General features: G+C 51.4%; 1 protein-coding gene across 1 annotated transcript in view; it reads left to right on the top strand.

Annotated features, from left to right (window-relative positions):
* Positions 1-14,147, top strand: part of LOC128279081 (NAD(+) hydrolase sarm1-like) — a 45,761-nt gene that overhangs the window by 28,666 nt on the left and 2,948 nt on the right. Inside the window, exons 6-10 of the mRNA XM_053017802.1 lie at positions 1,770-1,919; positions 6,479-6,873; positions 6,939-7,368; positions 12,837-12,928; positions 13,002-14,127. Coding sequence (XP_052873762.1) covers positions 1,770-1,919; positions 6,479-6,873; positions 6,939-7,368; positions 12,837-12,928; positions 13,002-14,127 — 2,193 coding nt within the window. The remainder of the gene's footprint in view (positions 1-1,769; positions 1,920-6,478; positions 6,874-6,938; positions 7,369-12,836; positions 12,929-13,001; positions 14,128-14,147) is intronic.

The following is a 14,147-nucleotide window of genomic DNA, read 5'->3' as shown; positions in this document are numbered from 1 at the left end:
TGCTTTAAGTGGTTTAAAAAATTCCAAAATGGCGATTTTGACTTTACTAAAAAAGCGTCGAAGGACTCCAAAAAACGGACTTTTTGATCGGACAGAAAAGTGTGCTGTTTCACAAGCTCCTAAAACCTGATGGAAACGTTAATGGTCAATTTGACCTTCGAATAAAATAGAAATTTGCATTAAAAATTTATAAACATTTTTTTGTGTGTTAAAAAAGTTCGTTTCTCAACGCACACACCTAGTATTCTCCCATCACTCTGCTAAATCGTGGATGCCACGCCGAGAGAATTCTTCATCTTTTGAGGCAAACCAATTAGTTCCACAATTTCGACTTCCTCGTGGGAATCGTAGTGCTGCTCAGCCAGTGTCTTCTGGCACATTTTGTATGGTTCAAATTGATAATTGGTTGTCAGTAGCGATCTGTGTTAACCTGTGGTTTCACCAGGGTTTAGGAGTTTATGGTGTACCACACCTTTCTGATCCCATCATCAAGTCAAAATCGCCATTTTTAATTTCTTTTAAACCGCTTAAAAAACTGCGACCTTCCAAAAGCAAGTCTTGACAAGCATTTAATGTGATTCTGTGGCAATTTTCTTTATAAAGGTAGCTATAGGTAGCAGTAAAGCAATGATCCTTGCAAAACGTCATTTTCAGACACAAAAGTCGACATTGTCTAACGTTGATAGGATGTAACGATGGGTTGTAAACTAAAGTTATTTATTTTTTCGACAAGAAATCATTTGCCTGGTGTCCAAACAAGATAATGTTGCCAAAAAAGCATAATTAGGAGGACCAAATTGACAGCTACAGCCATCTGTACATTCTCATTTTCGACTTTTAGACCTGATAATTCGTTCCACAGATCCCTCACTTCCTTCGTTCCAACAAGCGGATCCTACGCGAGCGCACAACCGGTGTCGCTGCAAATTAGGCCGGTCGTTTGCTTTACGATTTATTGTTTGACCAGCAACAAGCTACCGTGCCGCAGTTGTTGTCGTGAACAAGACTCTCGTGACACTTACAGGCGTTTCTCACACAGTCAGCGTTCGGTGTCTCTCTGGGCGAAACCACGACACCTCGGAACCAGTTGTCGGAAGATGTTGTCCGCTGTTTCCTTTGGCAAACATACGCACGATGGGGAGGGAAGCTCCAGGTCTTGGCGTCCGCACTTGTCCGCCGGTGCGATAAGAACGCCAAGATATTACGCCCGTCCTTCGCGACATCATTGACACACCGCACCGAACGGCTCACCCAACCAAGTGACAACCCCGTCTTTGATCTCCGTTTCGAATGTTTCAAGTGTTCCCGGGACGCCAACACGACGGTCGGGAGGGGGCCTATTGTTTCCTTTTGCGTTGATGCGCAGCATTTAGCGCATGTTTATTCATAGTGCGCCAGTCCAGGGACTCGCGGGGTTGGTTCGTTAGGGCTCGAATTTGCATGTCAAACGCTTGGTTTTGCGTCAAACAGGAATATTAACAAGCGACCCTCCTTTTATGTTGTTGTTCTCAAATAAGTTCCCATCACAATGTACGCGTGTGTGTGTGTGTGTAACCGTAACCGCAAATGTGTTAACAATCAAATTATTATTAAGGAAGTAATGGGGCCGAGGGCCCCTCTGTTTGTCATTCAGTAACGTCAATCTCGCACTGCCTCCGTTTCGCTTTTTTCACGCCACGTATATTTACAAGCCAAGTTCCGTTCCAACTCCATCACTAATGCATGACGATGTTTTGCCCAACCCGGGGTGTTTTTTTGTCCACCTCCAGATGTCCGACATTGCTGACACCGGGACGCCCACACCGACTTCAACGAGACACAATCTGTTCGCCACCTCCAATGCGCCATTGTCGGGCTCTGCATCCGGTTCCAGCGCAGCATCCACCAGCTCGATGTCGTCGTCTTCGGCCGCCCAGGAGGTAAGTTTTCGGCGATTCCCGGAATCGCTTGCTCGATCAACAAAAACACCTCATCCACAAGCGATCGAATCCCGGCGGGGACGAACCTCACGCCGATGATGGCGCCAATGATTCAGCGCAAAAGCAGCGCTTCAAAGTTCATAAATTACTCGGGGCTTGTCTTAATCATCGGCACAGGAAAGCCCCCCGAACGGATTTGCGTATTAATTGTGATATAAATAAAAGCACTTCACGCTCAATCAGCCGACCTAAGTCAACGGCGTTTCTAGTGCAAGGTTGGCACCGTTCCGTTTTCGTAATCTCTCGATGTCCTCGAGCGACCGAGCGAAAGTCAGCTGATTCACCGACCGGTCTCGGACGATTCTCGGAACTGCTCGACCGCGACCGCGACCGAGATCGAGCAGGGCTTCCGATGACGGGGTTGTCCTTATGTAACTGCGACTAGCGCTTAATCCTGCCACCCTTAAGTGCGGGTGCAGGTGAATGGACCCGGTTGTGGGCTGATAATAAACTCATATCGCCTGTCCCAGCGAGACCGTTCTCTTCATTGAAAAGTTGAAGACGACGCTCGGTTAGCGACTGATGACAGGCACTTTCAACGAGTCTCTCCTTACTCCGCGTCTCACACTCAAATTGGACCGTGTTTTTCGTTTCGTCACTCGTCGACTTTCGGTTCCATGGAGCCGCCTGGTGCTGTAAAGGTCAGTTTTGGCCCTTGCTGCCCCGAATCTTGGCCATAACCCAACCCGAACGAGCGGACCGGGACCAACTCAAAGACTGAAGCTGTAAAATGATGCCTGTCACGGGGGCCGGAGTTTTGCCGAACTAACGCGATTTCGGCGGAAACCGTTGACAGATGTTTGACATGCCGGAAGATTGCCGCCATGTCCGCAAAAGGCTAACCACCGCACATCGTGACCTATTAGGGAACGGGCTTGTTGTCGACCTTAAAATAGCGTTGGACGATGTTCAAGAAGAACCTTCTTCACGAAGAATCTTCACAGCATCGCATCGGACTCCAGCGAGGATCGTTAGTCTCTAAGCCCCCGATCTCCAGCTGTCTGCTACCCATCGGTGAAAATTGAAGATGATCGAAATAAATTACACTGTCACGTACCCGGGATCGGTCTAGAAAAACTCGACAACAACGACGCCAAGTACTCACGACGGCGTCGCCGATGAACTCTGGCGACGCTGTCTGGCGTGTTCTTGGGAAAGGGCGCAAAGCGCGACACGCCAACTTGACAGACTTCCATAAATTGTGTCCCCGAACGGCAAACCGATCGGTGTCCCCTCAGCTCGCGTACGGATTCCGCGTAAAAACCCACCTTCGGGTGCGCCGTTCGCCGAATTTTGTCGCGTGCAGGTCGCGATCTATTTTTCACGCCAAAAGCAGCTGCCAGCGGCGCGGCGTGAAGATGTCTTCGTTTTCTTCCGCTGCCGGCTTGCCGTTTTTAGAATGGCATAAACTTGTTTCGTTTGCGTTACGGCGCTGAAGATCGCAGTGTCTCCCGAGTGTGTGTGGTTCGGGTCTAGAGGTGAGTGTGAGTGTGTCAGCGACAAAGACCACAGAGATTGCATTAGATTTTCCGCGAAGTCTCCCGTATGCGAAATCGGGTCCATCGCGTTTTGGGTGAGTGAAAAAGTCCGATGCTCCGTCTCGGGGTTTCGCACTAAATGATGGGTGGTGATCACCGGGGGAAGATTAATGATGCAAATCGTTCCACTTCAGCCCACACTCGAACGTTTCGGTCAACCTAACGGCAGCCAGGCCAGGATAACTTGCGGGTCGGCTGAACGGTGTTGAATGATGATGGTAGCGAAAAGGCAGAAATAAAATAAAACCAAAACCACGGGACAGGGTGCAGCCGGCAGCCCGTCATTTAGGTGACCGTCTCGAGTCGAGCAGTCAGTCTACTCAGAACGAACGAACGATCAACATCGACCTTCATGCACGATCACCGACGGAGAAGAGATCGAACCGAACCGAACTTCCTTTCCTATCCGAACCGTGACGCCAATTCGAACGCCACCGTTGTGGTTTAGTGAATTAGTTATCGACCTAAACAACGAAACAAACGACAACTCGAAACCTCGAATATCTCGGAGTGTAGTGCCCGGCCAAACCTCGGGCGCCGCGCCGTGTGTGCTCTGGTGAGCGGATCTTCAGCAGGTGAGCCACAAGCGCTAGGAGGTGACATCGTCATCGGAACGACCGGCCGCGACCAGCAGCATCATCATCATCGCCTCGCCACCGTCATGCTGCCAGGGAAGCGCGCGAGTGGGAAGGTCAATAAGTGCGCGGCTAAAAATAATTTCTCAATATGTATTACTACTACGTCCAAGTCCGACCCCACCGCCGGGTTCGCGGTCAAAACCATTTGCATTTCGGCGAACAGACGGCAAGTAGTTTCATCTGCCAATAGTGTGGTTGCCAGTGTCTTAATGGTTTCTCCGGAAGCGTCCATTTGGATGGCGGGATGATGGTTATGGTCGTTTTTTCCCACCCGGCCCGGTCCGCCGGGATGTGTGAGCGGTTCAATTTAGAGGCTGCCATAACGTCTTCTTTTCCGATCGTGGATCGTGCGGGAATGTTTTGGCTCTATCCATACGGTAACGGTTTATTGAACCGGTTTGCTAATATGGGCCCATAAAGTTTGCATCAAACGTACGTGCGTACGTGCCATGGGCCGTTTCGCGTCTAGGGGATTCCCAGGTTCTCTTCGTGTAATGTCATAACATTGATGTTAATTTTCACGCACTCTCCGAATTCCCAATGTATCTAGAGTAACGTGGTGCGATTGTGGTGAAAATGTAAATGGGAAAAGATTTATCCCTGCCGGTAAACATTGAGTTTTTTCCATCAGACCCTTGATTAAGCAATAAAATACTGTTTAAGCATTAAACTGGTGCTGGTGTAGTATGTTGCCAAGCCTGAAGACATCACACTTAGTAGGCTTGATGTGCTATGGTTACACTCAAATGAAGAAATGTTCGAGCTAATAGTGAAGACTCTAATAGAGTCCTCACCAGTCCTCAATGCCCCACAAGGTTCGACTTATGTGTCAGAAAACCACGGCTGGGGGTTAGATTTGACTACTATGGGACTTCGTAGTCTGCCATCTCAACAGCAGAATGACCGAGTTTCCAAGCGATGACCACAACTCGCGGCTTCGTCATACGCCTAGTCTTGCCGCCTGGACGATGAAAGCTAACAGCCATATGGGACGACTACCGTCTGTAATCTGTTACTCTGTATTAGGGCATAGAAACTTGGAACCCGACCATGTCTATTGATCGCAGAATAGATCTATTGAGAATAAACGGTAGCGCCTTTTCCGGGGAACTTCAAACATTACCTTGATCCAAGTAGGTAGCTATTGCGGTGCCCTGTCCCCAGTCTTGGCCTCGTAGACGCCGTGGGACAACAAAGCGCGATTTAATGGAGCAGGTTTGGTTGTATTGCCTAGGATCCTGGAGAGACTCTGGGCGAGTTCCACCCGAGTATTCACCCAGCACCAACACGGGAGTAGTGCGTGGGTTTATGGTGATATTTCTCACAATACACTAGTGGGCGTCCATGTCTAAAGTGCATTTGCAAATGCAAATTCGACGAGTCTGAGTCTTCACAGTACTTTGTGGGACTCATCTTTGTTTTCAGAGCACTTTACCTTAAATAGAATTCTCAATGTTTCCAAATCGGTACAAGAAGTTTCTCTTTGAAAACCCCCACTTGTGAATTAATGTAGTAATTGACGATTTTACATTAAAAAAACTTCATCTATTCTGATACCTGAACTATCGACTCTAAAGGAGTTTCGCCTTTTTGAGTTTAACGGATATGGATACTGCGGATAGATCCAAGAATTGTCTCTCCCCAAATCTGGTCGTTTCTGAAGCACAATATTGCGCAAACGGCGCATAGTACCCAAATAGTATTCTTTGTTGACAGTTTGGTCGGCTCATAAGGACTTCATCGCCGACAACTGGTTATTCCGTTTCTTTTTACCCGCGGTACTATTAGGCTTTTACGGCAAAAAGGCTCGCCCGATAAAGGATCGCCAATTGGGGTGATGCACGCTGTTTAGTGATAATGCACATTCCACCATTCGTCACCCGATGACGTCATGGTGGAATGTGGAATCGCTCCATTCAACACAGGGTGACTCGTCGGACAATGATACGAAGCTCCCAAATCTGAAGTTTGATTGTTGTTCTCGGGACCCGGGGCTGGGCTGATAAGAGCACGAAGGGGGCCAATCGCCGGAGTGGCGTGCCCGTCGACCATTTGATGGCTGCCTCCCGGCCGCTGTTAGTCACGGGCGCTAATTTAGTCCCGCTTGCGAGAAGTGGTTTATCACGTAATTGCCATCGGGGCGGACAAATCGCTCGAGAGGGTGTACCACCATTCATGTGACGACCACGGCTGCTATCAATTAGTGATAATTATAGACCTTACTTTCCCAGGGGCGAACACCGGAACTCCACATTATTTGGAGAGATTTCTAACACACAATCTTTTCTAACGAGTGTCCTTTCTCGATCCTTCCTTCCGGCAGCTACTCAACCGAAGCGTCGGCAGCACGAAAAGCTCCAAACTGTCTTCGTCCTCCACGTCCTCCTCGAGCACGACCACGAGCCATGTGGCGCAGAGCACGTCCTCCTCCACGCAGCGGATGTCCTCACTAAAGTCGTCGGCGGCCGCCGTCAAGCAGGGGCTGGGCGAGATGCAGAACTCGATCGCCGAGATGAAGAACATGATGGGCCACAACAGCACCAGCACGTCCTCGACCACCACCTCTTCGTCGTCCTCGTCCTCCACGCAGCAGAGCTCGTTGTCCTCCGTGTCGTCGTCCAGCAAGATGGCGGCCGTCGCCAACCACAACCATCAGGCGCGGAAGCTCTCGAACACCCTGTCGAGTACCTCGTCTAAAATCAGCGATCTCCAGAAGCGGTAAGAATTTTCTGGCCCGGTCCCCATAGTACAGGTCCTTTACTCCCGCTCTCTCTCCCTGGCAGGTTACGCTCGTCCATGGACAGTCTCGACGATCCACAGGGCCAGGACCCGCTGGTGACGTTCCCCGACTCGGAAACGGATGACGATCTGTCAAGCATGACGTCGGCACTGCGTCCAATGAACGGCACGAACGGTGCTGCCGGGCCGCTTGTACCAAACGGTCACGGCGGGCCGGCGACCCTCGCGGCGGTGAACGGCGTGGCCGGCACGATCGAGTCGGTCAAGTACGAGGAGAAGAAAACGACCTCCGAGTCGAAGACGAAGGTGGTCAAGGATGGGTTCAGCAGCGAGCAAGCGACGCTCGCGTCGGCCGAATCGAAGAAGCTACACGCCGGCGACCTGCAGTACCAGGAGCAGGCCGCTCTCGCCGCCATGAGCACCCGCACGGAGATGGACGGCGTGACGGCGGAGGAGAAGGGCGCCATACTGAAGGTGGGTGGTGTGGGTCTTTGCGCGATGATAACGTAACGCAAGAAGGAACGGACGACCGAGCGCTGATTTATTGTCCGCTCGGATCCCCGACAGCGAGAGTTTCGGCGTGGTGAATCACTTTGTTTTGTTGGCGCCCCGGGCCTCTAGTGCTTATCTCGGTGAATCACACAGTACAGGATACCGCAAGCTGTGGGTTGAGTTGCGTGGGAATGCGAAGAATTCTTGAGACTTCTTTGCCGTCTTCCTAGTCCTATTAGTTTTGGGATACGACGGGGTTCTCTTGTAGACTCGACACCTCGGTCACAGTTTGCATCTAACACGGCTCCTGTCGCGCTCTGTGACATTGTCGGCAAGGTTATAGGACAAAGAGTTCCTCGGTAGATTTTTCGCGAACAAACGATTTTTTAGGGAAATCCATAGAGACTCGAATTGGGTTAATGCGGTCGCGAACTTTCCATTATCCTCCGGCGACCTGCCAATGTCAACCCCGTGGAAGCGACTTCTTGGGTCCTGGACATGCGCACTCGCTGAGTCCCATCCCCGAACGGAAACCAACCGAATGACATCGGTTCAGTTCTCGGCTACCGTCCAGTGTGTTCGGAGTACGAGCTGATCCTCTCAGCAGGACGACGGTTCAACGGCCCTCCGTTTTTTTTTTTTTTGGTGGGTAGTCCTGTCTAGACACCGTTGTCACTCCGTAGTATCGGAATGCAGGGTACCCTTTGCCGTGCGTAGCCCTCTTCCCAACCGGAAACCGGAAACCGGAAGCGGCCGACCAACACACACTCTAGAATATGCTTCTGCTCGGCCGTTACGTCATTCGTGTCGGTTTGACAGCAAAGCCGACACTTGCCGACTTTGGGCGACTTTGGTGCGCCTCGTCGTCGTCGGGTGGCGATGCATCGCTAATCAGTCGCCGCCACCTGTGCCACGGACCGGACGGAACGAGCGGGATATCGGGACGCCGAGGGGACAGCAAATCAGATCGCTTGACGCGAACGGTACGTAGAATAGGACCTTCGGAACCTCGGAGAACCCCCGGAAAATCGATCGGATTGCTTTCGCTGGGGTCTTGGGTGTGTTTTTTCCCCATCGACCGCATGGTCGTCGTGTCGAACATCGTGACGGAATGCAACAACATTGCCTGAGAGTGTGTGTGTGTGTGTATCGCGCGAGTTCGGGAGAATTTCGCCGCCCAAACTGCGGGGCGGGCGGCTACACGTGTGACCTTCACGAATTGCTTACGCTTCGAAACGCGCGTGTGTTCGTGGTGCTCTACGCATCGTAAACAGTGGAGCCAGGCCAGTGTGGAACCTGAAACTTGCTGCAATTTACGAATAATTTCCCCCGAGCGAATGATGGGGCCCCATTAAGGGAGCTAGTTATGGGGCGTTAGTTTAGGGTGGGTCTGTGGCCGCAGCACGCAGCTCCCTTTTGGGAGCTTACTCGTCAGAGTGCGACATGCTACAGCAGTGGCCTCTAATGCCTCTCTAGTAAGTGTCTTAAATAACAGGCTTTAAATAATAGATGAATCAGTTCCAGCCATATCTGTTAGCGATTGTAACTACCCCAACAACAACACAATTCGAGTGCTTGACAGCTTGACCGTATTTCTTATCGATCGACTTCAAGAGGTTCTCGGAATTAAATCCACCCCCGAAGCGAAGGACGTGACGCAAATTCCGTTCCGAAAACAACGATCTTTGATCGATTTCCTTCGAAACAAGCTACCACCCAGCAGTCGTCTGGCCTTGGGTGTGTTGTTGCGAGAGTTGTTTGATTTATGTCACACACGTCAATCCGCCGCCTGGCGTGCGTGTGTCCTGCGTGTGCGAAAATGACCGAAACCGCAGCTACAGGTTTCCCCGAACGCGTAGAATTTCCCCGAAAGGCGACCACATTTTCCACACACACACTAGAAGCCGATCGGTGAGTGTCGGTGTGCTTGTGGCGACGCAGCGGTTCGTGGTGCCCTTTCGCGGTGCACCCGTTAGTCGACGGCCGAACGATCGAGCGAAACGATCGTCGTGCCGTTTTTGCCTCGACTTTCGGGGACGGTGAATGAACGCGATCGTCGCGGTGCGGCAGCTGCTATCTTTCGTCCTTCCGCCCCGGCCGGGTAACGGGTGCTCGCGTGCTGTGCGTGACTAGTTGTGTCTAGTTAATAAATCGATCGTGTGGTCCAACCTCAACGTGACATACGGTGTGACAGCCTGAGGAGCGAAAGTGACGATGCGATGGCGGTGACGGCGGTTTGTGAATGAATTCCGTGTGCTAGAAGAAAAACTCGAATCCCGACCCGATCCGACCGGTGTTGTGTAATCCGACGCACGAATTAAGTAATCGCACGGCCACGATGAGCAATCAGGCACCGTGGCCCGTCCGGAAGGGTATCTTCCGGTCAACCGGTCAATCGGACTATGTGCCTACGCGCACCCCGAGTCCGATCGTGGAGTTTCCCCTGTCACCCCCGCCACCAGCGGCCAACGTGCCACCTCGGTCGCCCTCACTGTCGGGCTCCTCCAAGTCGGGCAGTCCGGTGTCGCATCACCGGAACGGCATCACCCTGAACTTGGCCACCAGCCCAGTCCCGGGCAGTCCGCGGGTAACGATCGTCGACAGTCCGTTCGGTAATCCGGCGGTCAGTGCGATCCGCACGACGTTCGAAGTACCGATCGAAGCCGTTACGCAGGTGAGCAGGAGTCCAGCGGGCGACGGACGACGACAAGCGACGTGTCCGAAAATGTACGGCCGTCCTTGACCGGATGGTAAACAATGGTGTGGGGCCGAAAATAGAAAATTACTACCACCCCGGCACGCCCGCCACCGCCCGGACCGGAAAAGGAAAAATGAATCCTACCGCGGATGATGGGCCGCGCTGCAAATAGAACATTAGATTAGAGATGGGCCTACCGTCCGTTATGATGGTGGGGGCCAGGGGGGTGAAGGAACTAAAAATACGAACAGAGTCCAAGTGTTGCAGTGTTAATCCGACCGCGCGGTGACCAACAATTACACGGCGTCGCCGCACCGGATCGGTAACGCTAGCGTAACGCTCCGTAACGGGTGCATCACTTTGCGCCCCGTTTTTTGTTCGCTTTTCGATCGGGCTGGACCGGACCGGGTGTTTACGTACCAACATCAGGACATCAAAAGACGGAACGACTGTTTGGAACGCACCGGAGCGCCGGAACGGCGAGGTTTGCCAGATGGTTCCCGGTATCGGTTTCCCGTAATGGGGATCGCTGTGATCGAGTGTGCGGATTAAGTGCACACGATGAGCCACGGGTTCAATAAACACAGCGACAGCGAAAGTTATTACACCGAAAAACACAGGGGATGAGGCATGCCCCGATTATCCCCCGGGATACCCGGGGTTGTGTAGTAAATTATGAACGAGTTTCATTGATGTCTGTGCGACGCCGAATTGGCCGATTTTTTATTTGCAAATTGATCGGCAATGTATCGGGGCATTAAAGAGCAAACTCACCTCATGAACTCTGCTTTGGTCGTATTGGGAGCATCTTGAAGTTTGGCCTCTCAAACGATGATCACGCCGACTCCTACGCCGACCGGCAATTGAACGGGTCCGAAGTTGATATCGTTATCTTTGGCCGGAACTGTCGTGTGTAGTGACACTCGAACTGCAACTGCAAACATCTAATCAACATGTATGGGGTCTGTTAAAAAATTCCGCTTATTTTGGTTATTTTCAAAAATTATTTCTTTATTTATGAACATCTATTTTGTCCCCTTTAAAGAGTAATCCCCATCGGATATTATACTAGGTCGTTGCGTTGAGATTCGGAATTTGTTTGACACACAAAAATGTTTATAAAATTTGAATGCGATTTTCTACATTGTTCAAAGTTTGTGGCATTGCTAGCTATACATTTCTCCTATCTCTCTGCTAAATCATGGATTCCCAGATGAAAGAATTCTTCGACTTTTTAAGTAAACTAATTAGTCTTCCCATTTCGACTTCCTCGTAGAAAACGAAGAGCTGCTCAGCCAATACGTGTCCCATCGATGAAAATGAATGATATTCGGAAAGAACCAAGTCTGGTGAATAACGCGGGGAGGGATAGCAGCTCCCATCCAAGTGATTTGATAGTATCCTGAAACAGTTTTGTTTTTTGGGCGCCTGGTGCTTGATTCTACGGGCCACCAGGCGCCCTCACTAGAATTGCATTTTGGTCGTTTTTCGATCAATGCATGGTTCAAATTGATCATTTGTTATCAGTAGCGATCGGAATTAACGTTTCCATCAGGTTTTAGGAGCTTGTGAAACACCACACCTTTCTGTCCCATCAGAAAGTCCGTTTTTTGGAGTCCTTCGACGCTTTTTTTTGTTAAGTCAAAATCGCCATTTTGAAACTTTTTAAACCACTCAAAGCACTGCGATCTTCCAAACACAAGTCCCGACAAGCATTTGGTGCGGTTCCGAAGTAGTTTTCTTCAACAGGGGCAGAAAAATTATAATCCCCGCAAACCGTCATTTTCAGGCACAAAAAATGACATAGTTTAACCCTTTCAAAGATGGGTTGCAAACCGAAATAATTTTTTTTTCGACCTGAAATCATTTACCTGATGTCAAAACAAGGTAATGATGCATGAACAGCAAAACTGAGAAGTCCCAATCGGCAGGTACAGCCATCTTTTCAAAATTCCGAATCTCAACGCAACGACCTAGTACACTTGTGCCATCGGTTGTTTCCCAATCCTTTTTCAAAGCATTTCAAAAAATAATTGTTTCGCGATCTTGTTCAGCTCTTCCTTCGATGCCGTCTTTAGCTTCTCAATCGAAGCGTAGCGTCGTCCTTTCATTGGCTCCTTTAGTTTCGGGAACAAGAAAAAAATACAAGGGGACCAGATCTGAAGAAAACGTCGGCTGTAGTGTGTTGAATCTGGCCAAAAATTGGGGCACAAATTGCGCATAACTTGCAGGTAATATTCCTTATTGACGGTTCTGTGGCAAGAATGCATGATGATCATGATGCACCACGCCCCTGCAACCAAAGAAAACGATAATACTTTGGTTGCGATACTTTTTGAACTGACCTCGGAGTATGGCGTTCTAATCTAGACGAAGGCTGTGACTTAGATCCTTCTTTTTATGGGTTCGGCGGACAGTGGCCACTGGTGAGCTCATCTTCTAATTAAAGCCACCGCGACTGTGAAGTGTGATAATGAGAGCGCCAAAAAGGCGCCACTTTGTGTGCTCTGTGTGTTCCGGATCGGACCGGCATCCGTATGCCGGCCGGCCATAAAAAGGGGGCGGTTTAGGCTCCAGCCAGTGTCCACATGGCCGTCGGCAGCCTTAGGCCGCGTTGCGAAAAGCCGCACTTCAGAGTGATGGACTTGACAAGTGATGAAGTGATGTTTACCCCGTAACGGATCACCGTAAGACCGCTGATACTGCTTATCGCGCACTCACGCACGCTTTCCCCTGCCCTCCCCAATTTCAGGAGGCCCGCTCCATGAAGATGGGTGACTTCCAGCAGGCGGAAGCGAACAACATAGCGGCCCACAGTCGGAAGGTGCAGAGCGATCACTTCAGGTGCGTATTTTGGATGCCTCAGGTCCGCCCTTCCTTCCTTTCTAACTCTCACTGTCCCCTGTCCCGTTTTTAGTGCGGAAAACAAAGCGATATCGCAGGCACAACAGAAGCAAACTGTGACGGCGGCCGGTATCTTTAACCAGGAGAAGCACGTTTCGTCCTCGACGCAATCCTCGTTCACAATGTCGAACACGAGCACGATCAGTGCGTCGTCGTCGGCGCAGATGAGCACCCTGTCGTCGTCGACCCGGAACGGTATGCTACAGGATCAGCAAGATTTCCCGTCGTTCGAGGATCTCGAGCGGCTCGGTAGCTGCCCGGACGAGATCGAGGGCACGATCTCCAAGTACTCGACCCACCTGGAGCGGTACGTGCAAAGTCTCCAGCAGACGGAACCCCTGAAGCGAGCGCCCCCCATGTTGAACCAGATGAACGAGATCATCCGGCGGGCGTGGGCCGTCCCGACGCATGGCCACGAACTCGGGGCGACCCTTTGCGATACGCTCCGTAACACCGGCGGTCTCGATCTGCTGATGCGGAACTGTGTCGACAACGACTCGGAGGTCCAGTTCTCGTCAGCCCGGCTGCTCGAGCAGTGCCTGACGACCGAGAACAGGACGCACGTGGTAAAGAACGGCCTCGACAAGGTGGTGAACGTGGCGTGTGTTTGTACGCGCAACAATGCTACGGACCATTCGCGGGTTGGAACCGGCATCCTGGAGCACCTATTTAAGCACAGCGAGGATACGTGCTCGAACGTAATCCGGCTCGGCGGACTTGACGCGGTCCTGTTCGAGTGCCGCAAGAACGACGTGGAGACACTGAGGCACTGCGCAGGAGCACTGGCCAACCTCTCGCTGTACGGCGGAGCCGAGAACCAGGAAGCGATGATCAACCGAAAGGTACCGTCGTGGTTGTTCCCACTGGCGTTCCACAACGACGAGAACATCAAGTACTACGCGTGCCTCGCGATCGTGGTGCTCGTCGCGAACAAGGAGATCGAGGCGGAAGTGATCAAGTCGGGCACGCTCAACCTGGTGGAACCGTTCGTCACGACACACAACCCGTCGGACTTTGCCAAGTCGAACCTGGCGCACGCACACGGCCAGAGCAAACACTGGCTGGAGCGGCTGGTGCCGGTGCTGAGCTCGAAGCGCGAGGAAGCGCGCAACCTGGCCGCGTTCCACTTCTGCATGGAGGCGGGCATCAAGAAGGAGCA

Source organism: Anopheles cruzii, chromosome 2, assembly GCF_943734635.1.
Source record: "Anopheles cruzii chromosome 2, idAnoCruzAS_RS32_06, whole genome shotgun sequence".
Classification (NCBI taxonomy): domain Eukaryota; kingdom Metazoa; phylum Arthropoda; class Insecta; order Diptera; family Culicidae; genus Anopheles; species Anopheles cruzii.
Note: the sequence above shows the minus strand (reverse complement) of the source record. Positions and strands in the feature narration are given on the sequence as shown.